This window comes from Gymnogyps californianus, chromosome 2 (genome assembly GCF_018139145.2).
Source record: "Gymnogyps californianus isolate 813 chromosome 2, ASM1813914v2, whole genome shotgun sequence".
NCBI lineage: Eukaryota > Metazoa > Chordata > Aves > Accipitriformes > Cathartidae > Gymnogyps > Gymnogyps californianus.
Window position 1 is genome coordinate 82,339,496 of NC_059472.1, and position 27,564 is coordinate 82,367,059.

General features: G+C 41.0%; 1 protein-coding gene across 1 annotated transcript in view; it reads right to left on the reverse strand.

Annotated features, from left to right (window-relative positions):
- Window positions 1–27,564, reverse strand: part of MYO10 (myosin X) — a 174,966-nt gene that overhangs the window by 16,257 nt on the left and 131,145 nt on the right. The window contains exons 20-30 of the mRNA XM_050890685.1: window positions 16,810–16,934; window positions 16,537–16,651; window positions 13,171–13,277; window positions 11,876–12,115; window positions 11,553–11,592; window positions 10,199–11,101; window positions 8,818–8,941; window positions 7,309–7,552; window positions 4,897–4,992; window positions 1,383–1,476; window positions 547–602 (exon numbers count right to left, since the gene is read on the reverse strand). Coding sequence (XP_050746642.1) covers window positions 547–602; window positions 1,383–1,476; window positions 4,897–4,992; window positions 7,309–7,552; window positions 8,818–8,941; window positions 10,199–11,101; window positions 11,553–11,592; window positions 11,876–12,115; window positions 13,171–13,277; window positions 16,537–16,651; window positions 16,810–16,934 — 2,144 coding nt within the window. The remainder of the gene's footprint in view (window positions 1–546; window positions 603–1,382; window positions 1,477–4,896; window positions 4,993–7,308; window positions 7,553–8,817; window positions 8,942–10,198; window positions 11,102–11,552; window positions 11,593–11,875; window positions 12,116–13,170; window positions 13,278–16,536; window positions 16,652–16,809; window positions 16,935–27,564) is intronic.

Sequence of the window (27,564 nt, forward strand, 5' to 3'; positions counted from 1 at the left end):
ATAGCCTGAACCCAGATTACTTTTTATCCCCCAAAACACTGTTACAAGTTCAAGAACTAAGAATATCCTGACAGTTATTTTTTATGCTGCATTGTCTTCTTTGTTACAAGACATTTTTATTCTGGGAAATAATTCTCATCCCTGTAGAATACAACATTCTTGCATGAGACGCTGAACAGAAAAATGTTAAAATGAATTTTTCTGCCTACAATATTGCTAAAGGACTTAGCTGCTCTTTTTCAGGAGTATTACTTGTATAAATGAAAGAAATATTTAGTCGTCTACTTTTGGATCGCTTTAGTAGCTCAACAGTTCATATATGAAGCAGTGTCAGGGAAGTTAGTGAAGCCCCGCCCCCCAAAACCACCACCATTCCTATTCCATGTTTTAACATGTGGTGTTTAGTACTATGAAAAGGGAGGCAATAATGAATCACTTTAATGCATGGTTGGTCAGTAGAATATAGAGACTGAAGTATAAAGCATCCGATTTTGGCTTTGGAAAGGAGAAAAAGAAAGACAGTCACCAGGCATGGTTCTGACTTACCTATCTGGATTGTCAGCAGCACAGACAGAATCAATTAGTCCTACATCAAGTGTACCCTATAAACAAATATCCACCAGAAAAGGAGGAAGACATTTACTATTACATTACTCACAGTACTCTTCTCAGAGACAGCTGAAAGGAGCAGCAGCTTTGATCAAGCAAAATGAACTGCAGATTTAGGCATCAGTTTCTCTTAACCATTAAAACTGCTGAGGGGAAAACTAAGAGACTCAGATAAACACATCCAGTAAAAGATTATCTCTAGTTAAGCTGGAGGCAGCTCAAAAACTGCTCTTATTTTTCTATGCTTCCAAACCTGCTTGAATTTTTCACCTAAAAGTGTCATCCCAATATAAATGGCATCCTCTCAGAACACAGTTCTGAAACTATTAAGCAGAAGTTTTCATTTCCCTTTGTTTGATATTAGGTTCCAAATGCATCTCATTTATTTCCAGTGTATGTTGTACAGAATGATAAATGCAGGACCAGAGAAATCTCAAATTTTCAACTCTTGGTTTTTTAATTTACTCATTAACTGTATCTTTGCAAAACTTGAAACTCAAGCATACACTGTGGTGTGATAGGGAACTGGACCAGAAAAGAACATCCCCCAAAACAACACTCATTTTTCATCAAGGTGAATTATGGGAGAGGAATCAGAAGTCAGACTCTCTTCTTGTGTAGCTACAGGACGAAGGACATGGAGCCTCTATCCAGTGTCACAGCTACCACCACATTTAAGGAAACCTAGGTTGTGACTGACTCTCAGAAGCCGTGGCCACCACAGTGCCTCTGTTTTCTAAAAATATTTGCTTTGAAAAGTTCTTCAGACTTACCACAGCATTCTGTGGATTTGCCTGCTCATCATGCATCTCTCGGATCTCTTGCTCTGTGGAGGCATGGACTTGACTCAGTACACTAAACCACTGGCTGTGGAGAGAAAGGCAGCAGTGTAAGTAAAATGGTGCTTCTGCACAAGCCTTCTGTCACCTTTGTTCTGCAGAGATCTAGCAGGTTCTGCAGGTTTTTGAAATTGCTTAAGATTCCTTTTGTCAACATGCATAAAAGCAGCAAGGCTTTATGTCAGTTCAAGTAATACTGGGTACAAGCAAGCCCCTCCAAGATCTCCCATCCAAGCTCACGTCATACCCTTCTTCCTGAAGACAAATACCTTGTACAAAAAGTGGCATCTCTGAAAAACTGGCAGTAAGCACACTGAAACATCTGAGTGCTTAGAGAGTATTTGTAACACATTCCGCACATTTCATCTGGAAAAAAATATATTACTAGCTATACACAAAGCCTTTAATGGGAAACCCAACCTTCAGATTAGAAATTCTGCTGCACTGATAGTGTGACTGGTAACAGTTTCTTACAAGGATACTTCTGCAAAGACCACCCAAGTCCATCAAGTCCTCTGTAGAAGCACAACTGAGAGGGGGGAAAAAAGAATAAAATTCCCAAGCAAATACCTCTACATTTTTTGTTCCCTATGGAGCATTGGAAAATCCAGCTGCTGGAAGGACCAGTGAAGTTGAACCAGAGCCAATCTGTGCCACTCCAGTGGCCTTGTATATATCCACAACAGGAAAACCGACAGAGAGGTTTCCAGTACTTCAGCCCCTAGTGCTGAGCAGCAATTGCAGAAGGATTTAATTCCAACCCCACCTTCTGCTTCTGGGAAATCTCTACCCTTCTGGCACTTGTATATGCTAAAGCTCAACTGCTCTAAGCAATCCCACTGCACTCTGAGGGCAGAGCTTGGCCTGTTCGGCAGGTTCCTGAATGCCATTCTTTGAGATATGAATTTGCCATTCTAATGAAAACCACCTGGGGCCAAGTTTTCAAAGGGCTCGAAAGCCCAGCCTTTAAAACAGACTCCTCACTTTTCTGCAGAGGCTCCTCCACCACCGCCAGGTTGAGGAAACAAATGCAAAACTACTGCCTTTAAAGCTATCTGCATTTATGCTAAAGCTGCATATAAAGCTATCTTTTCTGCAATTGCTTATCGTCACAGAATTTATGCCTAGGACACTGAAGTGCAGCCTCCTTAACTCCAGCATTCAGAAGCCAACTGTTCCCCATAATGTAGGTATCTGGAAACCGAACCACCAAAATAGCTTGAGAAAACCTGTGTAGTCTGTCAAACAGTATGCTGCCATATCCTAAATCCTTTCTAACAGCTTATGCTTTCATTAGAAACAATGCAAGGCATGAAGAAAAACGAAGATTTAGAGTGCCTGACAATAAAGAAGAGGAGAAGTTAGTTCTGATTCTTCTGTGAAGACTTAGAGATACCCACAGAGAGGTTGTGCTTAACACTTACTTTGCTGGTTGTAAGACAAGGTCACTGAGAACCCCTCAAAACAAGGGAAGGGTCATCTAGAGAGAAGGAACCATCAGCTGAAGAAAACTAAACCTCATCTACCAAAAAATTCCCACAAATTAAATTCAGCTTTCCTTTTTGGGCTCAGGAATTGCAAATGTATTTAAATGTCAATCTTCTATTTAAAAACAAAAACAGATTTCATAGCACTGTATGCACATTTAGTAATAATTTATTATTGGATTTTAAAGAACAATTCAGAGTTTTCATAATTTCATGTAATCTTTGTGTAAACAATGAAAAAGAAATTAATCATGGCACTTTGCAAAAGACAAAGGCAGATTTTACTCTCCTTTTGCTTTCTTCCCTCTCGGAACCTCCTTTGTCTTTCAGCTGAGTCCCAGAACCCAGGAACAGGGAAAAAGACTGGGGATTTGAAAGGAATAAACCCTCAGCAATGGCTGCCCACTGAAGCATTACTTCTTTCCTCAAATACACTTTCATGATCAAAATAGTAATTCCTCTTTTGAGGGGGCTGTCAGGTTTCTCTTGTTTTTTCCCTTCATTTGAACAAACAGCAACCTCAGATCATGATCTAGCCCATGTACAAAATATTTTTTCAATAGCAGATCCAGAACCAACACAGTCCAATGATTTTGTACTTCACTTTCAACAATGCCAAACATTAACGAGGCTTTGACTTAAGCCTATCTGCAAGTCCTTACACATCTCCCTCATTAAAGTCTTCTGGGAAGACTGAGAAAAAAGAAACATGAAATACACTGGTAAAAAGTAATTTAATCTGGATGTGTGTTAAGTGTACTATGGACAACAACAGCGTATAGTGTCTCCTCCTCCATGTTTAAGAAAAAAATGAAAGAGATGCATGACAACAGACAAGGCTTTATGCTGATAATTTCTTATTGGTCCCTAGGCCATGTACACAAGTCTAATAGAAGAGACTTTAGCTAAGCCTTCATTTTAAAATATACTCACAGCACACAAGAATCTTAACAATAACTGCTGGAAAGCTCGTAACTTACTTCAAGGGTAATTTTAAGGATGCCTAAAAAATGAAGAATGATTCTGCGTTGTAAGCATTGCTAAATTTATACTCAGGGTCCTGTGATATAGGAAGGTATTATACCTTTAAAAAGAATAGAATACAAAGCAACTTTCAAGGCGTCAGAGCAAAGTAGCTCAAGTGATGTTGACACAGGCATCCTGTATTCTGGCCTTGGGGCAGCAAGGTAGTGGGTAATAAGCTTTGATTACTAAGTTCACTTTATTTAAATGCTTGATTTTTATGGGCAAGTGTATTATTATCTCGCATGAACTGTAGTGTGGGGATTTTTCTTTTTTTTTTTTTTTTTTTTTTTTTTAAAAACATGCACTACAACTGATCTGACAAGTCAAGCTTGCTCCTCACCTACCAGCCTCCCCCTACAGTTTGATATGGATCCTTTAGCAGCAAAAGCAAGACCCTTTTTAAATTGGCAGAAAGGGAAACACTCTCTTGCACACTCTTCTTATTCATGAACACGCTTTCACCCTAAAATCCAGTGACCACATTACAACTTCTATCTGAAAAAATTTTAGGCCCTGCTTAGGCAAACAGATCCCAACCCTGAAGAACAGTACTTTATTTCAGGCAGATTAAAGGGTCTTAAATATTGATTTAATCTATGCAGCTAAACACAGCAGGGTAATGCACAAGACAAACACCAATGGATGATGACCGCCTCTCTACAAACATACTGTATTTCAGAAAGTTGCTAGTAATAAATGGGTAACAGCCAAATTCTAGGCAAATTTTCATTGGCAGTCTGACTCCTCCCAGTAATGTTCTGCCACAAGATTTTCTTCTCAGCAGACCTTTCGAAAAAGTGTTATATGCAACATATTTAACACAGCCTGAATATTTTGTGACAGTGGGCAAACAAATTACTGACAAGCACAAGTCAGAATGGCATAGAGGTTAAAAAAGAAAAAAAGAAAATAAAAAGGCCTGATGATTTTCATACCTTGCATCCTCTGGAGACTCAGCAATTAAGTGGTAGGTCCTATCACCCATTATTAGATCAATACCATTTTCCTTGCCTGTATTATCAACAATCTCTCTGAAAAGAAGAAAACACCAAGATTGAGCATTAGAGATTGTCAACATTTTGAAAATTCTGTTCTGCTGAGAGGCTCACAAACTACTGATATGTAAAATAACAGCAGTCAGCCTTAATGAGGTTCATTTGCGAGACTCACGATGTGATTTATCAGACAGTATTAATTCACCAAACTATAGTTGTTGTGTTTTCTGCCTGTATGGTACAAATATTCAAACTATTATGAATGTCACTATACCAAGTTGACTATTCTGTTATTGTTTTAACAAGAACTAAAGAAAAAGCATTATCAAATCTCAAGAGAGGCAAGGATAACTGAGTTGAGAAATGGATATATTTCTGAACGGACTGCATACCCAAGTAATTTTTGGAGTGGTAAAAAGAAAGCTCTTGAAGATTACAAACAAAAAACAAACAAAACCTGGATTAGTGATTCTGTGTGGTTGTGAGTCAGCATAAAGACAATTCCAAACAAGACTTCCAGAAAAAGCTGAGCACTCATCCGCTGAAAAATTACATCTTTCTAATTTGTAGTTTGGACATCTAAGTATTGACATATTAAACAATCATGACCCACAAAGCACAAGGTTTTTAAGGAGTAATTTAAGTATTACATCAGGTTTTCCTGAAGCTTAAGAAATCAACTTGATTTCTTTTTTGCTGTTTCACTGTATTTGTCTGAAGCTTATTATTTCCTGAACTAGCTATACTTCCTTATCAGCTATACTATTCTCATAAATCTCTATCCCATAAAAAATATACGCAAGCTCTGCTTATCAGACTCATCAGGACAATTTATCTGCTATTAAAACAAAAAGCTATAACTCTGTACTGTTCTCTTTAATTTGGTTTCCTTCCCTCCCAATAACAGTGTCCAACAGAATACCTCCCTGTTCTGTGTTTTAAGTGAATCAGCCTACGATTTATTTAATTTGAACGAGGTCCCTAATATGGAGCGGTGAAATATGTAAGTTGCACGATATGTTAGGAATGCACTTAGTGAATATTAAAGTTACCTAGAAAAGCTATTGCTTATTTCTCATGACATACAGCTCTTTAAATACCAGTACCCTTTCTTTTAGCTATTTTATACACAAATACTCATTGATTGAACCTACAGTTCAAGGTAGGTTCAACAACCTTTACCTGACAACTTTAAAGGTACGTTCAGCAAAGAACTTGTACAGGGCATAGTCAATGAAACAATGTGGTGACAACAAAAAAAGAAGGTTTAAACATATTAGAAAAATATGCTAAATAAATACTATGATACATGAGACAGAGTCAAATTCAGTTTCAACAAAAAAAAACTGTGGTAGGAACTTCAGTCTCTATTCAGAGATTTACTTGACAGCCAGCAGCCCACTGGTTTTACAAGAGCAAGTCAGGATGCTCACTGAAACTATTTATTTTGTCCTGCTTGAAATCAGGCTCAAGCCAGAACTTCCAAAGAAAAGATTAATCTAAGCTTTCAATTTAGTTTAAGAAGTACTCTGTTAAATTAAGAAAATAAAATGGATAGTTGCAGATTACAAGGAGCAGAGTGGAATCAAGTGTTACAGCCATTTCTATTTTTCTCTACCTTGGAAGAAAGCTTAGGTACACTTTTATACAGAAATGAGACTACCAATGTTAGCGGACTCTAATTTTTAAATTAGTTAGATAATCCGTAAGTTCATAAAGCATACTGCTTGTTTAGAAGGAAAAATGCCATCCCCTTAGAAAACATTTTTGATGCATGCTTCAGGAAGCACAGAATTTTAAGGCATGAGGAACTTTAATAAGCAAGACATAAGTTACTAAGTTAGGTTTACTAATTCTATTTTTTTTTAAATGAATATATGCATTTTAAAGACTTTTCTACCACTACCACAATTATTTCAAACATGAAAAAAGTCGTAAATGCATACAGAAGATACAGCTTTGACCCATTCTAACTCAAATATATTCAGGGCCCATTAATTCCACCCTCTTCATTCTAGGTTTGCCTGCAGCTACGGACTTGGCAACATGCCCCAAATTACCTTGGGAATCATTACAGACTAAGTAGGGCCTCTAGTCTGGGAGAAAGTATAGATGGGTTCATTATAGCAGCAGTTTTCTGAAGTATTTGGCACTGGCTTAGCTCTGGAGCACTCCGTAGACTTAAGAGGGAGCCAAGTAAGGACAACACTTGCTTTTAATAACTTCATCACACACACTCTCATGCTTGCATTCACACAATTTGAAGGCAGGGCACTCAGCATCTTCCCAGATTAAGCCCCAAGAAGTATTTAGGAGGAACTATGGCTAACATATAAAGACATATAAACCTACTTGGCTGTTCGGACATCAATGGCACCCTTTAGCTTTTCTTCACTGTCATTTTCAAAGTACATCAACCTGGACTGTCTGAGGACAAACCATCGTTTCTTCCAGTTCCTTCTGGAAAGCGTAGATGATCCACCCCCCTTTTTGTGAAGCCAACCCTGCTTAAGCGCTTCCTGCTTGGAACGAAACCACAGGAAGGTCTCATCTTTCAGGACACACCAGCGTCGCTTCCATGTGTTTATTAAGCCACCTGGCAAGACAGACAGATATGGGTTTATACGTAGTTAAGACAAACAATTATATTATAAAACAGAAGCTGTGACCAAACCAACGCTGGAAGATGCTGACCAACAATGCTGCAGTTAAACTGAGCCTCTGCTGTAAGCCACAAAACCAAAGATCTCATTTTTGCATATCCTTCCAGCCACCAATATTGTTGGCAATCTAAAGACCCTTAAATTATAAATTATAATAAATCCCTATATAACAAAAACATATATGTAACATATATATAATAAACAATAAATTATTTAAAAGTCTTATTGCATATGAGAATCAGATCTTTAACACTGTTTTCAATGTATCTCAATGATAATCTAAGAAAAGTTTAGTGTTAAACTCTTTCCTCTCTCCAGGTTATTAGGAGGTAACAATGTTCAACTCAAAACCACAAAACCTGAAAAAGCTATACTTAGAGTAGGAAATATACCAGTGTGAGCTCAGTCATACCAAAGTGTGGCTATACGGTAGACGATACACCTTGCACTGTAGTTACATCACAGTCATAAAAACCTTAACCAAACCAATATACTCCTGTCATGCCACAAAAATTTATTGCTAACTATGTCAGAAAGTGAAAGCCATGCTAGTGATGACTGCATTATTTTTCACACAAACATAGCTGTGCGCACATTCATCACTGTTCCTATTTCAGGAAAATGAGTTATGCTGCAGTGATGGGTATCGTACAAGGATTCGTCTAGATTATAATTTACTATCAATCATCACAAGATAAAACCAAGAATCTTAACCAGAGAACTCCTGTGTATATTCTTTCAGAGTCTCTCACGTCCCTTTGTTACACGTATCCTTCTTTGTGTCTTTTGGATCCAAAATGAAAGTTGAGTGAGGTCAGTAAAACTGGTCTGCAACGTAGAATGCTGTCTATGTTACAAGGTTTTGGGAGCAGGAATCAGCTTTCCTCAAAATTTGGTACAATTTGACTTTGTGAGTTATTTTGCTATATTTATACTGGATATTCCATTGTTTACGAGCCAGCAAAAAAGTAAAATGAAACAGAGGCAGCCCAAAATGTTGATGTTCCTTTGCAGAGGGGAGAAACACTGCTACATGTAAGCCACTGCAAGTAACTTGAGAGCAGCTCAAATTAAGTTACTTTTCCATCACCCTTTGAAAAATAAGAAAATAGCTTAAGTCTACAGGAATTGGAGTGCAAGGTATAATAAAAATTTCTGGTTATTTTGTATATTTAGCAAATTCTGATTCACCCAGTACCTTTCATGTACAGAAAGCTGTGAAAATATGGCAGGCTGACACAGCTATAGACTGAGTCCCTCCGGTAGGAAAGTTCATCATCTGTATCAAACCTGGAGTCAAAATCTTCTTCACTGTCTTCAAACTACAGAAGAAAGGAAATAAAGGTGAAATGATCTCTCAGTAAAGAATTTAGATAAAATCGGTTTAGAAGTCTGTAGCTAAAACAATTTATGATGTATTGGAAGGATATGATTCCTTGTTGGTTTTCGTCCAGCTAACAAAGGAAGGAGTACATGGTAGTACGTTGCAGCTTGAACTGTTTGATTACACACTAGCCCTAATGTCACGTAACAAATCTACGAAACAGCTTTGTAGCTGCTCAGGAAAGTTATCCCTTTGCAAAAGCATGGCCAGGGTATGCTACCTTGTGCTACCTCCCTCCATCGCTGAAGTGCTGTGGGTAACAGTTTAGAAAAGTCTTGAAAAAGAAACATATTCCACAAACTGTGATAATAGCTCTCCTCCACCCTCACCCCAAATAATCAGAATTTCTGTTCTGTATCTGACACAGACCCAGAGTCGTGCAATAGGAAGGAATCCTCAACAGAGGCAGCTAAAAGTGTTTTCCTCTTAGGCAAGAACTGTGAACTTATCCCAACAACCATGATGGCTCTTTGACTGGTTTTCATTACCTCAACTGTAATAGATACTCTGGTGTTAACATTTTCCTTCTAAATAAGTCAGTGTTGCTGAACTACTTTTTCACTTTCCCAATCAGATAGTCTCACAGAAGTATTCTGTGAGTGGTAGAGGAAATCATATTCTTCAAAAAAATATTCGTAGGAGTAAAGCCCACAGTATACTCAGTAAACAGCACTGAAAAAGAGCTCCTCAGTATGAGTGTCTGCCTCAATAATTTTAACATTTGCCACCATGTGAAATTTACTCTCCAAGTAATCTCAAAATACACCTGGCATTTCAGGGACTTCTGTAAGCAGCTTATTCCTCCATACTGAATCTGTTTTTTCTGAAATCAATTCCCCACCATGCTACCTGGTACCCCGACTCCAAACACAAGACACTGAGAAGAATTTTGCTTATGAATTGCATCCAAGGCCATGCACTAAGCTCCTCACCAGATAATGTGCAGTTCTGCATTAAAACAGATAGAACCATATCCTTGCATAAGCCTAGGACTGCAAGCAGCATCTGAGCTACCTCTAACTCTAATGCACTCACCCCAGTGGCATCTAGATGGCAACAGACAACTATGTCCATACGCAGTCTAAGCAAGTCAAACTACACAACACAGACATTTGTAACAACAGCTACAGTGACTCTATGGCTGCACAGAGAAAGCACATATCAATTATTAGATAATAAAACCAATGATACTTACAGAAGATTGAGCTCCTTCAGAGCTAAATCGGTATGCTCCAGAGCTATTGTATGTCCCCACTGAGCATCGGTAGTCCGGTGACCACTGGCTACTATGCGAGTTAGAGAAGGTCACACTGCTACCAGAAGTAATAGCACCATCTTCATAATCGTCTTGGTCGTAATCATAGTCTCCATCGGGAGAAATAAGTTCCACAGAATTTGGGGGTCTACACGATACATTTTCTGGCATGCAGTATGTGGATTCACCACTTGAAGAGTTGTGGAGACTGACTGTATCATGGGTAGGAGGTATAAGCATGGTGTTGCTAGCAGCAGGAATTGTTGGCACCACAGTATCATTCATATAGGGATCCTCTTCTGAGGAATCATCACTTGTTCTGATGCCACTGGTCCTTTGATCAGAATGGCCATGCTCACTCGGGTTGGGCGAATCCTTAAATGCATCATCGTCAGCTTCAAAGCCCTCATCTACCTCCTCCTCAGGATATGGCTGGCTGAAGTTAAAATTGGGCTTTTCACTGCAGGCATTTCCAGTCTGTTCAGTCAGCTCAGCAGGATACCCATTGCCCACAGAGAGAGACTTCTCAATGTTTCGGACACATTCATCAATCTCATCAAAGTTCAGAGATTCCAGGAACTCCTGGGCTGCTCGACATGCTTCATCCTCAAGCCGCCGGAGTTCCTCATCTCGAAGCTGCTGCAGCCTCTGTAATGAAGCCTCTGTCAAGGACAGCTCCTGCTGCTTCTTCACACGCTGCAGGTCTTCAATTTCTTTTTCCAGACGCAGGATTTCTTCCACCTGCCTGCTTTCTTTCTGCTTCTCTACCTCTTGCTTCAGCTCTGCCTCCTTCTGGGCTTTCTGAATGGCAGCCAGTTCCTGCTTCTTTCTCTCTTCTTCAGCCTGCATTAAAAATAAAAGAAAAAAAATTAAAATAAAAGAAAGCCCCTCAATGCAAGATTCCTTTTAAAATTTATTTATTTCTAAAGCACTATGCTCCCACCATGCTGTTCATTTAAAAGGACCCTTACCCGTACATCAGAAAGAAAAGAAAAGGAAAGAAAAAGGAAAAGAAAAGGAAAGAAAAAGAAAAACAAAAGCATGATTACATTTGTTTACAGATACTGGAAAGCTCAAGTACATGCAGAAAGTTCAATCTTTGCCAGAAATTAAATGAAGTATGAGGTGAAAGAAATTTCCATGCAAACAACTGTATCAGGTTTCCTTTGGCTTTATCTGCCAACTCCTGTAATAAGTTTAGTTTAAATGCCACAGATGCCTTTTATTTTTTTAATGGCTGGGTTGAGATACTCAAATAAACAGGATGGCCGAAAGCATTAAGAATATCATTTACCTCCTGGGCAAGACGCTCTGCTTCTTGTCTTTGTCTTTCCCTAGAAGTGAGGGAAGAAAAGAAGTTAGTAAATCAAGCTCAACATAAGCTCATCGCATACCTTTGCTAGGGCAACAGCTCAGCTTACAGAGATCATCAGCCACATGGAAAAGACAGCCAAAAATAAGGTCACCAAGGATATGTTTGTGAATATGAAACTACCATGATCTGAATATGAAGATACATGCATCTTTTAGCAAAAGAAGCAAAAGTTTCCAAAATCACTTGATCAAGAATAGCCTGAAATAAAGGCTATTCAGACCAAAACCTAATATGGCACAGACAGGAGAGTGATGTAAGACGGCATGCTGCACCTTTCTTCCTCCTCTTTTCTTCTTTCCTCCTCTTGTCTCCGCTTCTCCTCTAGTCGCTCCCTGTAAACACGTCGAGCAAGCTGACCTCGCCGCTGCTTCTGAAGGATTATGGCTGCTTTCTTCAGACATAGGAACTTTTTCCTACCACTGAATGCTCTGTAGTTCTTCTGTATCACAACCACATAGTAGAGAACCTTTCTATACCGCTTTCTGGAGGAGAAAAAAAAAAAGGCAAATTTCTAAGGAAACAAGGAACTAATGAGCAGTCGTGAGAGGTCTTGCCATGGTGACCTGCAATAATGAGCCCATGGTAGTAAAACAACTTATTATTTCTAGCTCTGTGATGGTTTCCCCATTCTCGCTCACATTCTCCTCCCTTTGAGCAGAAAGAGATTCTCTCATTTCAGTGACAGCGCTGTCTGTGTCTTCATTAAGGAAATGCACATTACCTGTCTTACGTGTTCTTATGTCCCTGACAAGAGGATGCTAAAAGGACAGCTCTATGTGTGTGCACACATGTGGAGAAAGAATATACATAGACAGTCATCCCACATCTCTGAAAAGAAAGATCATGAGCAGCAGGATAGTTCTGTCATTAAAAAGGGAATATAGTTTTTAAGTAACATACTGGTCAGAATATAAGGACAGGTCTAATATACACATGAAGAGAAATTACCTCATTATGCAAACAAGTTTCCTTAAACTGTCCTCAACTGATTTGTAGAAAAAGCAGAGAAATAAACAGATGGGATGAGTAACTCCACAGAAATAAACAGATGGGATGAGTAACTCCACCTAATACATAACGCATGAAGCCAGGTAAACAAGTGAAACATTAACCAGTTACCTAATGTCATGGTTCTTTAAGAATCAAACTGATTAGTTTTATTTGCCTTCTCTTTTCTTACCATGACGAAGCAAAGATAAATCTGAATCTCAGCTAGTAACTTGGGGCAGCCCCACTAGGCACCATCCAGCTAGAGCTCCTACCATGGATCTAATGCCACGATACAATTCATTGGATACTGGCTGACCTCCAAACTTCCATACTGTCCTATTCATTATATTAAAACAATTCAAACTCCATTTTGTTTTATTCATGGATCTGGCAAAGACACCAGCTGGTATTTTCAAAAGCCACTTACAAGATTTGGATTCCTGGTCTCCAGGAAAAGTTAAGAATTGTGCAGGAAGAATTTAACTCCATGACATTCCACCCATTTGTTCCAAAGCTTGATTATTAATATTCTCATCTAGTCACTTACCGGGCTGCATAACCTAAGATGTGCGCTCGGATAATCATTGCTGCCTTGGTGACTTCCACCTCTCGCTGTTTCTCCAGCTTGTGTTCCAAGGACTCCCGGAGAAACACCTACAGAAGAAAACTTCTGGCTTAACAACTTGCGGAGAGCATCATACATAAAGGACAGCCAGGGTGCTGCCAATGTCAGTCTGAGCAGCAAGCCTCAGCTTTGAATTCAGAGACAAACATACCATTTCCTCAACAGAAAAGAAAAAACCAAAACATATTCCTCGTGATGATCCTGTAACTTCAGATTTCAGTGGGAAAAGCCTGATTACACTAATGGAAATTTTAATTGGGAGCAGGGTTTTTCCAAAAGCAACATCATTACTGGATTCATCAAACAGCCTTTCCCACCAAAGAGTAACACATGCCAAAGACTTAGCATGAACTTCCTGATTTGAGGGGCAGAAATACCACCCCGATAATTTAGCTGTTTCACAGTACATCAAGCTCCACAACCCCTTACAAGGCTCATTGCTTCAAATGACATTACTATAAGCCTGCAGAAGTAAGCAGAAGTGAGAGTGGTTGCATATTCGGGTTGACTCGACTGTGTTTTCCTGCCCTTACGTGGGGAGATGGCTGCTGGGGCCAGACAGCCCACCACAGCCGTCTGCCCTCCCTGCAGACAGACCACTCCCCAGGCTCTCATCTGAGCACTAACCTGGATCATTCGCCCGGACTGCCTAGGGCCTCTTAGAGGCAGCTTTAGCACATGGCATTGACATATATTGAGCTAGCCCAGCTTATTTTGCCTTAAATGAATGAAACTGCTTCTCCAGCCAAGCAGACGCATGGGGGATGCAGCTTCCCTCTTCCACCTGCCCTTCACTGCACACTCACAAAGTGGTGAGCTATCTGCTGCCAGCGCCTTTTCCAGGTCTTCTCAACTTTTCCTTTTTGAAGGCTAAGTCTGCTGGTATCAGCTATAGGTGGCAACAGCCTGGCATGCTGCTGCCTAAGACATGAGCAGCTGGAAATATCCAGTTCAGTGAGACTTTGATGATCCGGGATGAGAGCCAGGCTGCACGCCACAATGTGGTGACGAGGAAAGCGCACGGACAGTGTGGGCTCTGCTAAGGGAGGAGGGCTGCAAAGACATTTAAAAGCAGGAATGCTTCCTTGAAGTGTTTGGGGTTTTTCTTGCGGGGGGGGGGGGGGGGGCAGAAAAATACAGACTTTTGGGGGTGTTCAAGTAGAAAAAAGGTAGTTTTTCCCTCTGTGTTTAGAGGAAAAAAAGCCCATCATCAAAGCCAAAGCAGCAACACTCCTGAGAGGCACAGTTGTGAGTTTTGAATGTAGCTAGAAAGGGACTACATTTTACCACAAATCACTCAACACTAAGGAACATAGAAAGTCCCACAGAAAGTCTCAAAGTTCCAGCATCCGAATTGCACTGAGCAGCTCTTTCTATACAAAGTTTTTACTCATGGAAAAAGCCTTTTCTTTCACTCAGTGGGCAATCTTTCTTTGCTCTACACACACTGGCTTTAAAAACACAACAAAATTCTGCTTCAGAAAGGCATTCAGCTACTTCCTGAACAAAAATGGATGTTCAGCACACGTTAAACTCAGGCTAATGCCTTTTCCTGAGCAGGTGCATTGCAGCTTGAGATGTAAAAGACAAGAAAAAAAAAATCACACTGAAGCTAAATCATTGCCACATTGTTATTACCCCTTTTAAATAACACGGGCAGGGTAGTGCCCCATACCATGTTCAGTCTGAAACCAATGCGCTCTTGTTCTCTTCTACAATAAGCTGTTTATGAAGACTCTTAAACGTGCAGGCAGCTCCTGGGGTGGATGAGCCCAGGCCCCAGTAAGGGAAGTTACAACAGAGTTCTGGCTCCTGGCGAGGTCCTGATGAGCAGCTGGTTAAAACAATTTCGGGTTCTGATAAATATATGTCCCTAAGATGCCAAAGGGTCTGTGCATAAATACTGTTAATATACTACATCTGAAAGTATAATGGGGAGCACAGCCTAGCTCTGCGGCCAAATGTTATCACTGTATTATTTGTAAGCCATCGTCTACAAAAACGGCATGAAAGATGACTTCAATCATCATCAGAATAGTTCAGATTCTCTCTCCTACAGTAACTGTAAAATGATTAAATCAACTTTCCCAATCTCTAAGACTCCTCAAGTATGCAGAGGAATGGAGGAAACCCTTCAAAACTATGCAGTTGTGGGGAGAAGGGGACGGGGAGGAAGGGTGTTTCACACAGAAATCAATTAGATTTTACAAAATATTTTTGCTACCTTATGGTAATGAGAAAGTTTTTTCACATTTCTAACAATTGACAGGAAAACTGCGAGTGTAACACATAATTCAGCAAACTTTACTTCTGGATCTGTTTTTCGTTCTCTCTCCACTACGGAAGCCCTGGGAGTGCCAACAGGAGTTACTCAGAGAAAAAAGAAGAGAAAGCCATCTGCAGAAGCCTGGGGGATGATCCTTGGCAGTGATGGCCTGATGTCTGTAATTCACTCTCTAGTACTTTGCACCAGGTGTTTTTAATATTTAGAAAATCTCAGATCCTGCAGTGGGGAATCTTCTCCTGAGTATGCAATGCTTTCACATTATTTGTTAAGTCCAAGAGCACAAATTTGCAAGGCAGAAAGCTCTGCACGTAGCTGTTGTCCAAAATCAAACTTGCAAAACGAGCATGCAAAAACACCTGGATAGTTTTAATTCTCAAATTAAAATTCCATTCTTTTAATTAAAATAATGTGAATTTTTTTTGGAAGAAAAAAAGTTGTGGGCAAAGTTCAGGTTCTCTGGTAGGACACATATCGAGGTCTAACGTACCTCTGAAAAAGACTCTCAGACTAGGATGGCAAACACACTTAGAGCTCAACTCTGCCACATGAACACTAGCTAAAATTCCTCCCCCTGATTTCAGCCACTGAGCAGGTATCACGCAGGTGGATTTACTAGTATGAGTGAAGCTCCCTGCAGAACAAGAGTGTTACCTCACATGCTCAATACTTCTAAAAATGATAAAATCCAGCTACCACGTTTTAAGTTCTGATTCTCACCAGTGCTATCGCTTGTGAGCAGTGGCAGAAAATTCAAGTGGACTCTTTTTCCATGAGTGAAATCACCAGTCAGTGTCTAAGTGCCTTAGACAGCAAATTCCTCAGCACAACCACTAATTGTTGCTGTAAGGGTTTCAAGAGCACCAATAGGCATGTGTAGCTTCTTTTAAGGCCAGAAGTAATTACCATTACAACTACATCTCTGCAGCTGTGCAGTTTAAATCCTGTCCCCTCAGCTTTGTATAAGCACCAGCCCCACAATATGCACAGTCAGATTACTTTACCTTATTTTTTCCCAGCTGCCATTCAGTGCTTGTGTTGTCATACAGACGAAGCAGAACGGCACATTTCTCATTTAAATCTTCGGGCAGAGTTAAGTTTCTCATGAGGACTTTATACCTGGCAACCAAAAAGTGTTTATTACTTCATTTAAGAGACAAGTTCTATTTTTGCCATATAATTTTTTTGTTACTAGATTTTCACTTTATTCCTCAACATGGGAACATTGATTTGGTACCCGTGACTCACATCTGAAGTGCACAAGTCAGTGTGTTTACCTTTTATAAAAGTCTTGAAAGGGCCTCCGGACTGGGAAACCAGCCCTCCGAATCCTGACTGTCTCCAACATCCCAGAATAGCGCAGCTGGTTAAGCACCACTGTCTGATCAAACTGGTCTGGCATCTAAAACGAGCAGGTTCAAAACAAGAATTTTAATAGCAATGGTTGGAGATGTCAGGGGAAATAAACAAAGGGCAAATTATATGAATCTGAAATGCACAAAGGCTAAAAACTGGCTACACAATGTCTTAAAGGACATTAGCAGTTCTGAGCATATAAAAATGTATCTACAGGATGGAAATAAAGGGATAATTACACAATATAATTTCCATAGACACAACATTTACAGCCATTTAATGCAATCAGCTCTCTCTTTCCATTTCATGTATATTTGCAGGCCATTGCTGTGCAGGAAGAAATGACAGAAAGAAGCACAGGCAGCTAACAGGTCAACAGCTATAAGCCTGACTATTTTGTTTCTTTAGCAACTGAATTTACAGTCCCTGTAGACGATCCCAAATGTTGAAGATACTCAAATACAGTGGTGTGATACAGTTTTAGAAAAAAACAAAACCAGAAGGGCAGAAAAGATGCAATTTTTAGTGTAGTGACAATTCATCTACTATGGACAGGGATGGACGTTTGCCAGTGGTACCTCAAATCTTAAATAAGCTGTTTTTCAAAGAGTTTCTATTTGCTGCTATTCTGAACAGCAGAAATATTTTCATCTGTAAACAGAAAAAAAAAATCTCCTTATCGGAAGTAAGTTTCCCTTGGTTTGCATGCAGTTCTTTCAGCATCATTTTTCATTTAGAAAACAGGTAACCCCATAGCCACTCAGTCATGAAAACCTGCCAACACTGATCAGTATGTTCCTGCCCTTGGGAGCCTCCGGAATCCTCTCGTCCCATATCAGAATCCCCTGAGTCACCTGTGCTTTCACCACGCTTTGAGGTAAACCAGCCACAGCCACGCAAAGCTACTCAAGATAGTGCTAAGTGCTGCCTTGCAAAACGCCGGCAACCCCGATACCGAAATAACACCACATGTAAATACACCATACACAATTCATCAGCCCAAACATCCACTTTAACCCACCAGTTGACCCTCCTGCACAGTCATTTGCAGGGCTGAAGTACAGTGGTTAGTATTTTGCAAGAAGTTCAGAAGGTGGGATCTCACAGATATAGTCAATGGTTTATATAAGATCTGAAGTTCTTCAGCTGATAGAAATGACAGCAACATCAAGCCCTGAGCAACTGTAAATCAGAGGACTCTCTTGGTATTTATTAACTGGCTTTAATCATGTCTCTTTTTCAACTTAGCAAATAAATTACTCCCCCAAATTTTAACTTATCAAAAGTACTTTCAGGAAAGCACAGACTCAAAAGTTCATTTAAAATATCCAGTCTAAACTTTTCCATCAGCACCTTTATCCATAAAACAAAACTCTGTGTGCTAGTGATGATACCTCCAAGTTGTTAATTAGGTAGCTTCAAAAATACTGATAGATTAACTTCTACCTCCCTCCTTTAAAAGGCAAAATGTCTAAACCAAAATGTTGCTATTCTTCCTTTGAGAGCAGAGGTGGGAGGCTCCTCTGTAGATGCAGCAGCCCTTCTGCACCGAGCTGTCGCCGAGCTGCGCAGGCAAGTGCTTCCCCAGCGCTCACCATTCCTCTGACAGCGAAAGACTTTCCAACCCCTTCCTTTGGTACAGGGGCTAAAATTCATATGGAAAAACACCACAGCCTTGCCCTTCCTCCACAGTCAATAGCACTGAACAAAAATGAAAACAATTTGTGTTTTAAAAAAGTGGCTGGTCACCATGGTGAGCCCTGCCCTGCCTGGGGTAATTAGCACTGCATGCCGGCAGGACCTGATCTGGCCTGAGCAGGCAGACGGGGGCTACAGAGAAAATCAGCCACCACCAGCAGCTGCTTTTGCTTTCCCTCTGAGACGGGCGCTTTGCATCCCAGGGAGACTCAGGAGCTACATCAACTCCGCACAACTCTGGCAGTTGTTATGTTAATGGCTCAGTTACAAATGTAATTTAACATTTTATTTCCATACCTACACGTATAAAAAACCCTAATGTTCCAGAGGGGAAAAATGCCTCTGCGAATAACGCGAACAAACTCTTCTTTCTCAACAATTTGTTGAGACAATGTGTTTCATTTGGATTTTGCCACCACCAGTAAAATACACTGCAAGCAAAATCTTCATATTTTAGTGAACACACAGCATGAATGCTTACAATAAAGGTATCGATACTGTCATGACTGGCATTGCCAACAGTGTTTTCCATACGTGCCCATCCTATGGCAGTCAGGTGTGTTAGGGAACTAGCCTTGCAAAGCCGCCCTTTGAATGTCTGCGCACACACCTGCCTGCCCGTTTCTGTGCAGGTGGCTGATGATGCCCGACAGGAAAGGGAGGGAACAGACACAGATGCACACACAAATCCCGAGGAAAACCATATTCACTTTTTGCCTCATGTAACCCAAGGCTGATGCATGTCACAAGCAGACACAGGTCAATATATCTTTTTTTCTTTAACACTACATCTACGTTCAGTCCTTTTACCCCACCCATACTCATTGGCTCAAAAGGTGATGTTCTTCACAAGACTTGGAAACAAAACAGCATTTTCGGTGTGTTAAGGTGAGGAGGCAGACGCATAGATGGGATCGGGGATACACCCAAGCCAGGCAAAATTTTGGTGACACGACAGATGTCTCTCTCACAAGGCAGCCTCTCCCTCTGCAAGGGAGCACCTCCCGCTTTGAGAGCCAGATGGCTGCTGCACCATCTAATCCTTTTATTGCCACCTCCAGGCACTTAAAAAGTCAAAAGTCAGCCACGTGGCTGGCTTGAAAGCTCGTGTTACTTTTTTAAAAAAACTTTCTCTTTCCATCCCTGTTTTGAGTTGCAGAGGAAGCAGCAACACTTTCATGACCTTTTTCCTGCAACTACGGAAGTCAGAAACAGCCCTGCTCTGTCACCAGGAGCTGGGATTGTCACACAGTCACCTAACTTCAGACACCTGCATTTTTAAAGAAAAGCATGAAACACTGCAAGAGATGTTACCATGGTATCAAAGCAGGGCGACATAAAGACCATTGCAATTTTAATTACATAAGCCTACTCCTTCACAAGTTATTTTTAATTACTCACAGACACATGAGGCTATTAAATTGGAGGGTCAAATCCTGCCCTGGCATATCACTGGAATTACACCTGCAACAAGTCTGGCTGCTTTGAGTAAACCAGGGGTGGTGGTAAGAGATGTGCCGGACTCATCTCTTACACTTTTCAACACAGAGTACCAGAAGATACCCCCGCATCACTTCGGGGTTTTTGACTGAGCCATCACAGCAACTATTCAGTCCTCAGCAATGAGGAGAGCTGCAGCCACTCTGAAAGGGAGCCGAAACCCTAAACACTAAAATGCAGCCAGGGTTTCCCACGTCTAACAAAAACAACCAGAAGAAGTAACAAACGCAGTCCTGTGCACAACACCACAGCATTCAGCATGTCCACCTTATGACTTGGCGATACATCGCACCTCAGGTCGCTTTACTCTGTAGATGAAGAGGATTTCAGCCTCAATTGTATAAACACTTGCAGGCAGGGATAACCTTAAGCATAACTTCCAGTCAGCAGGACTCCTCACACTCAAAAAAATCAATTGCATGTGCATTTATTGAACCAGAGTGCAAATACTGTATATACCCCACTATTAAACTGCAGACACCTCTAAGACAAAGAATGACGACCATCTCCACTTGAACGATGCTCAGTGCAGCACTAAGGAGTTAAACTTGCAATAGTATAAAATCTCCATGCAAAGGGTTACCTATGCAGCTGATGCTCAGTCTTGTATGTTTACTGGTGTTCCTTCAGACTTCCTGTGGTAAGCAAGCTAACTTTCAGATTTACACTGAAGTAACACAGGACAGGACTTGTATCTGGGGTCTGCTAAATTTTTACCGGTGTTGCTGTAAAAACTGGACTTGTTTCACAAATGAACACTTGGGAAGAAATTGTATTCTGTAGGAAAATTTCAGATAGACAACAGAACCATAACTGATTTTAAAACAATATGTCTTCCAACGTAAAAATTTGAATTAATTGCTACAAGTAAGACTCCTGAAAAGTATGATCAAATTTATAAAAGAGAAGGCAACAGAAAAGGAAGTCAACTGATTGCATCTCAGAAAATTTTGGAAGCTATCAACCTCAAATCAACTCAATTTTCAACAGATATTTCACTTTTATCACGGAATGGCAGCACTAAATCACTCCGACATGCAAAATCGCCAGACAACAGCTAGACTCATGTGGGTCACAGCCATGTTAGGGCACTGAGCAACATCAGCGTGAAATTAATAGCTACGAGTCAGGTCTGTTCTACGTGATAAAGGTGTTTTTCGTGGTGCACTCCTTCACAGCACAACTTATAATTTATCATTTCCTGAATCCAAAAGTCTCCACTGAATTTGCGCCAGACGGCACTGAAGCCAAGGCTTTAATGCGACATGGACTCTCTGCTGGCAAGACTCTGGCTCCTTAAGCTGCTAAATGCTTGCTCTCATCTGTTGTGAGCCTCCTAAAGGTTAAAGCTTCTGCCTGAAATCACAATTAGAAGTAGCCATTAGGACAGACATCTAACACCTATGCATAATTTTAATGATAAAATAGTTCCTTAGATTACAGTCTGACTGAGGCTCGAAAAAACACCATCCCTTTTCCCTGCTGTCGTGGTTTAACCCCAGTCAGCAACTAAGCACCATGCAGCCGCTTCCCCCTCCCCCCTCCCAGTGGGGTGGGGAGGAGGAAAGGAAAAAAAGGTGAAACTCGTGGGTTGAGATAAGAACAGTTTAATAACTACAGTAAAAATAAAAATACACTACTAACTAAGAATAATAATAATTGTAATGAAAAAGAATACAACAACAACAACAAAAAGAAATAAGAAAAGACAAGTGATGCACAATGCAATTGCTCACCACCCGCTGACCGATGCCAGAGCCGCGATCCGCGCCGCCCGGCCAACTCCCCCCTGTTTATATACTGGGCATGACGTTCCATGGTATGGAATACCCCTTTGGCTAGTTCGGGTCAGCTGTCCCGGCTCTGCTCCCTCCCAGCTTCTTGCACACCTGCTTGCTGGCAGAGCATGGGAAACTGAAAAGTCCTTGGCTTAAGATAAGCGCTACTTAGCAACAGCTAAAACATCAGCGTGTTATCAACATCATTCTCACACTAAATCCAAAACACAGCACTGTACCAGCTACTAAGAAGAGAGTTAACTCTGTCCCAGCTGAAACCAGGACACCTGGCCAGCACCCTTAGTGGAGACCCCAAGGATCCGAACAACACACACAGAGAACACAACATTTTTTTGTTCTGCGCATCATTTGCTCCGTTCAAACAGAGAAGATACCTGACTTCCCTGTGCGGAAATCCTTTTTTCTCCCTGAACTACTGGCTGCCTCAGAAGAGTACAGGCACAATAATGACAGATTACAGCAGCCTCACGGGATTTTATGTAGGCAGGAGGAACTTCAGAGAGAGATCGGGGGGGGGGGGGGGGGGGGGCGGGGAGAAAGAACACCACCACCACCCCAGACCCTTGTTTCTATATTTCTCTGTGAGAACTTGAGTAGGACTATGTCAGCTTTGCTACTGTGTCTTAAAAGTGTTGATTTTCCTGGCTTAGGAGAGTGCTTTGTGGAAGAGAGGTACAGAGGAAAAAAAAAAAAAAAAAAGAAAAAAAGTAAGAGGATGTGAAAAAGTGATTTTTTATTTAAAAACCAGTAACTTTTCTCAATGTCTTAGTTTTTTAAATCTGCTCTTTTACTCCTAAAATGAAGTTTTGGCAATTTTACTCTGGAGAAAACCAGCAGAAATTAAAAAGAGGTCAGTCTTCCCCTGCTTCATAGCGGGTTTTGAACTTGTTTTCACATCCAAAAGTGTACTGATACTTCTTCAGAAATAGGGGGACTTATTAAGCCAGATCTTTCTGAAACAGTCCCCATGGTCTTCTGATCTGAGTCACCAGCTCCACAAGTCAAAACCAATGCCAGGCTTTCCTCCCAGACAAATATGAAAAGTGTGAACAGATTAACTTCTAATATATAATCTAGCTGAACTGATACGGAAATTTCTGCATGCCCATTGTTTGCCTTTTTTAAACCACATTACGCTCAGCGATTCTTATCCATACATACTGCTCGGCAGCCTTTACTCGTGCCGAGGATTCAAGCCAGTAACTTGAAAGAAGTGAAAGGGAAACGCCTGCACCCGCAATAGGAAAATGCACTGTAAAGCCAGGGCAGGCAGGGCTAGGGCAACCTCCCTGCCAAATCCAGAGACTTCAGCTGCAGTGCCATGTTGGTCACCCTCCTACCTCCAACAAACCATTTCACCCCCTGCTCTTCTAGCCATCATTTCTTCAGTCGCTTGCACCATAAACTTTGATGGCATCGGCTTATTCAACAGAGTTTCAACCTCAGAATTGCTGCGCTTCCAGCACAAGGAGCATTAAAACCTGTGTGTGTCCTGCCCAAGGACCTGGAGCATCAGGTCCCACTGACCTAAGAGCGCGCATATTTCAAAGAAAGAAACCCTCTATGGTCTTCTCCAGCACGCAGCTCGCTGTAACTGGAACAGGTTCAGGTCAAAATATAGGCAAGTTTGATGCCTGCTTTGTTTCTGAAGACGTTCCCTTGCTGTGCCAGGGTATTTGTGTCCACAGACAAACACCACAAGAGTATAGGAGAATAAAAACAAAGAACATGCCACAGCTAAAAAGTTTATTTGGTATTTCTACTGTATGGCACTGGCAAGTCAAGGAATATTTGGATAAACCTGAAATAAAAGTGTTTTGCATGTCCAAAGTTCTCCTGGCCTTTATCCACATACCCACCCCAAAACCCCATAAAAAGCCTTTAAAAATTACTAACACTGCTGGTGGTAACTTGCTAAAAAAAGAGCACGGGTATATTGCAACAACGCTTGTGCCTCAAAAAATTCTGCTGCACACTCCAGGCCGGATTTCACTGCAAACTCAGTAATGATATGCTGGCTCTTTTATACAATCTCTACAGGTCTGAACGTGAAAGTACTGCATTTACCAACAGCAAGCATTTACACAATTAGCTGATCTTCTCTTCAACTCCAACTACTGCATCTGACCTGCGTGACTCATCTTCCAGCCCTGAGTATTTCAGATAAGAGACAGACTTCAGAATTAGCCACTCTCATGCCACAGGTTAGAGTTGCCCGTGCTAAAAATAATTCTGTATAGAAGTAACACTGTAATTTTAGAGTTCTTCTACTGTACCAAAACAGTCAAAGGAGGAGACTCAATAAAGGAATGTGAAAATGCTTTTATATTTATATTCAGCCTGTCACCCAGCTTACTTTACAAGCAAGGGCATCTCAAGGATATTTTTAAGACAGCAGCACGTTTAAGAGCTATGAAGCAGTACATTACCACACTGACCATTTGCACTAGTGCTTAAAGATTTCAATTAGGTCAAGACACTGCTGAGTTAGGTCCATCTACAAAGATGCTGTAGTCACATTTCAGGTCCTGCTTGTCTATATAAAGCAAAGACAAGAGCTGGAACTAGCTTTGTTGTTGGAGAAAGATGCTCAAATGATTTTACCAGCTTGTTGCAATTTCATGCTTTTGTCAACAACGATCAATAAACTCACAATCCTGGAGCTATTTAATGTACTTTTTATTAGTCATTGTCACTGTACTCTTGCATTTCAGAGTTATCTTTTTTTTGTTTGGTTTTTATGGACTAAATGCTACCCCTGAGTAAACACACAACAGCCTCTTTGTGAACCTTCCTTTCTAAAGGTTTACAGCATTTCTTCTAAAGGAAGACAGAATTTGTCTACCTCTCTCATATAAGCCCAGAGGAATACTACCTCCTCAAAATGACAGTGTTGTTTCTTACACACAGGTTAAAACTTCATGGAACAGGAATGGATTGTTAAAGGCACAGGCTTGAACACTAGAGATATTTAGGTTTTCTAAGTGCATGTTTAGAGCTATCTATGTGATTGCCTAAATTTTCAGCTGAAGTGAGCCCTTGTTGCTTGAATACATTATTCAGGGAGTCCATTGAAATGCACAGCAAGTCTCACGAGCTGTTTGTCCCAGAACAGCAACTGCAGGCCCATCCATGTGAGACAGACAATTAAGAGCATTTGGGAAAAGAGGGATTTAAGGTTTGAAGCCGCTCTGGCAGGGTCTCAGCACACTGACAGAAGGTGCAACTCGCAGCACAGACCCCAGCTGGAAGTTTTCATGGACCCTCCTTCTCCACCTGTGAGTAATCTGTTGCCATTTCATCTGAGGTCATCCTCACTAAAGCCTCCAGTCCCTGCAGACTAAACCCCAATCTGGCCTCATTCTCCCCACACTGTAACCAGTCAGCAGGCTTCTCCTGAAGAAAATCAATCAGGCTGCCTGATAGCCACAGACATACCATGAAGAAACATGCTGTGAGGTACTAACTGCAAGGACAGCTGTCCTTCCTTACCGACCCCATGCCAAGACAGCCAACACCAACGTCACCACTGTTCATTACAACGGTCAAGAAAACAACTGCACACACTGTTCCGTGTCTGCTGAGGCTGCATACAGACCAACTGCAGATGGTGAAACCCTGACCCTCCATGTCAGCGATGACATCAAATAATTTACATGGACTGAGACCCCACCCTTATTTTTCTTTTCTTTTTTTTTTTTTTTTAAATTTTTCCACTGTACTTTCACTCTTCTGTGCCAGACTTTTCACCCACACCTTGTAAGTTTTTTTTTGTTATTTGACAATTTATTGGCAGGCTGGGCATGTAAGTCCATTTCTATACTTAAAAGCAATAAATCATGTTTTAGCATGGTTCCTCTAACATGATTTCTTCAGATAATAGTGTTTAGTATCAAGCATTTATTCCTGAAAGATATGAAGTTTCATCAGGGGATAGAAAATTAAGATGAAAATACTTGAGAGAACCTGTTTAAAATGGATTTCATCTTGCATGGCTGAAGTCTGACATAGCTGGAAAACCTTTTCTTGTAACAATCCATGTAAGAACCTAATCCTGTGTACTTCTAATTACTTGTAGTAACACTACACTAGGTATCTCACACTTGAATATGTGAAACCCTCCATGTAGCTAGTTCTCACTGAAATGCTCACACAGTATCACTTCAGCAGTACATCCTGAAATAGTATTGGAGATAACTTTGATCCACATTATCACAACTCTCCTTGCTTTCCCTGGTGACACGAAACTGAGCAACCTTTTTTCAGACTGCAGCTCCATATGGGGGGAGAGAGGATACAGGGATATTGCCTCCTCTTCTCTATTGCAGGTAAGTAGAAAGGAGGAGGTGGAAGAACCTCGCTTCCAGCCACAAGAGCTCGCGATGCACGGGTGGAGGGAGCTAACATCGCACTCCACAGAGGGACAAGAGACACCAACTCATAGAACACAAGGAAAGCAGAAGAGGACTCTAAATCCAAATCTCACTTTATTCTCTGCTTCAGTCCTGCGCACCCACCTGCTGCTTCTCTAGATCTGGTCACACCCTATTGCTTTAGGACCGCGTGCCTGAATGCCATTTACATCTTGGCAATAAAGATCCGAGTAAAAAAAAAGCAGTAAGGGACTTAATAAAAGCCTTGAGGAGCTCATCAATGAGAAAGCTGAGAAGCCTTGATAGTAATCTGTGAGTAGCTATACCAAGAGCATACATTCAACAACAATTTCTAATATACAGCAGATAAAGACATAAAAAGCATGAAAATCAAAGCAAGACATACCCAAACCAGAAGGCACACCTTTTTCTCACCGAGTGTATTCATTGGAAGAGCTTACCCATGATAGTGGGGCCGTCTAAAGCCATGAGACACTTCAAAGAAAACATGGGATGTCCTCCTCCTTCCAGCGGGCATTAATGGTTTCCTTACAGTTTGCCACACAGCGTGTTAGACTAAAAGATCTAACCAGTCCCCCTTCAGCACTCCAGTTGTGGAAAAAATACTACTTTTATTTATTTGAAGAAGCTTAGTGCTGACTTCTATAACCTTTGGTACTGGCACTCCCAAAGACAAACTCTGCACCAGAGAGAGGAACAAGACACACAGCTACTGGCCTGCAGCACACAGTGCAATCCGGAACTGCACTTCCCACATGCAAGCTTCGCCTTGGCAGGAAGAAAGTTCATTACTTATGCAAGTATTTGATGGTCCAGCAAGGGAAGTTTGGCTGAGATTTTACTGTGGCTGACTGTCTATGAAGACACAGGCTGCAGAGCTATGGACTAGCTTAGATTAAGTCATTACAAAGCCTTCGCACATTCACCATGAAATAATAAAAAACTCCTCCACATTATCAGCTCCAATTGTTAAAAATGGGAAAAGCCCTGCAACAATCATGAATCGCACTTCTGCAAACTATAAGGTTTAAAATAATAAAAAAGTTTGAGTTGTCTTTAACTGATTTAAGTGTGGAGCGTACGTGTTTGCTGTACGGCCACGAGGGCCAGCAACTTCCTAGCTAAAAGTCAAAATCAGATTCAAGTAACCTTAAAAAGTTAGCACTTGATCGCACCCCTTTTTCAATATTGAGGCCACAAGCAGTTTCTCCTTCTCCAATGCATTTCGCCCCTGCACGTGGTTCATTCCCTCAGTGGCCCATAAAAGACGCCTACAAAGCACAAG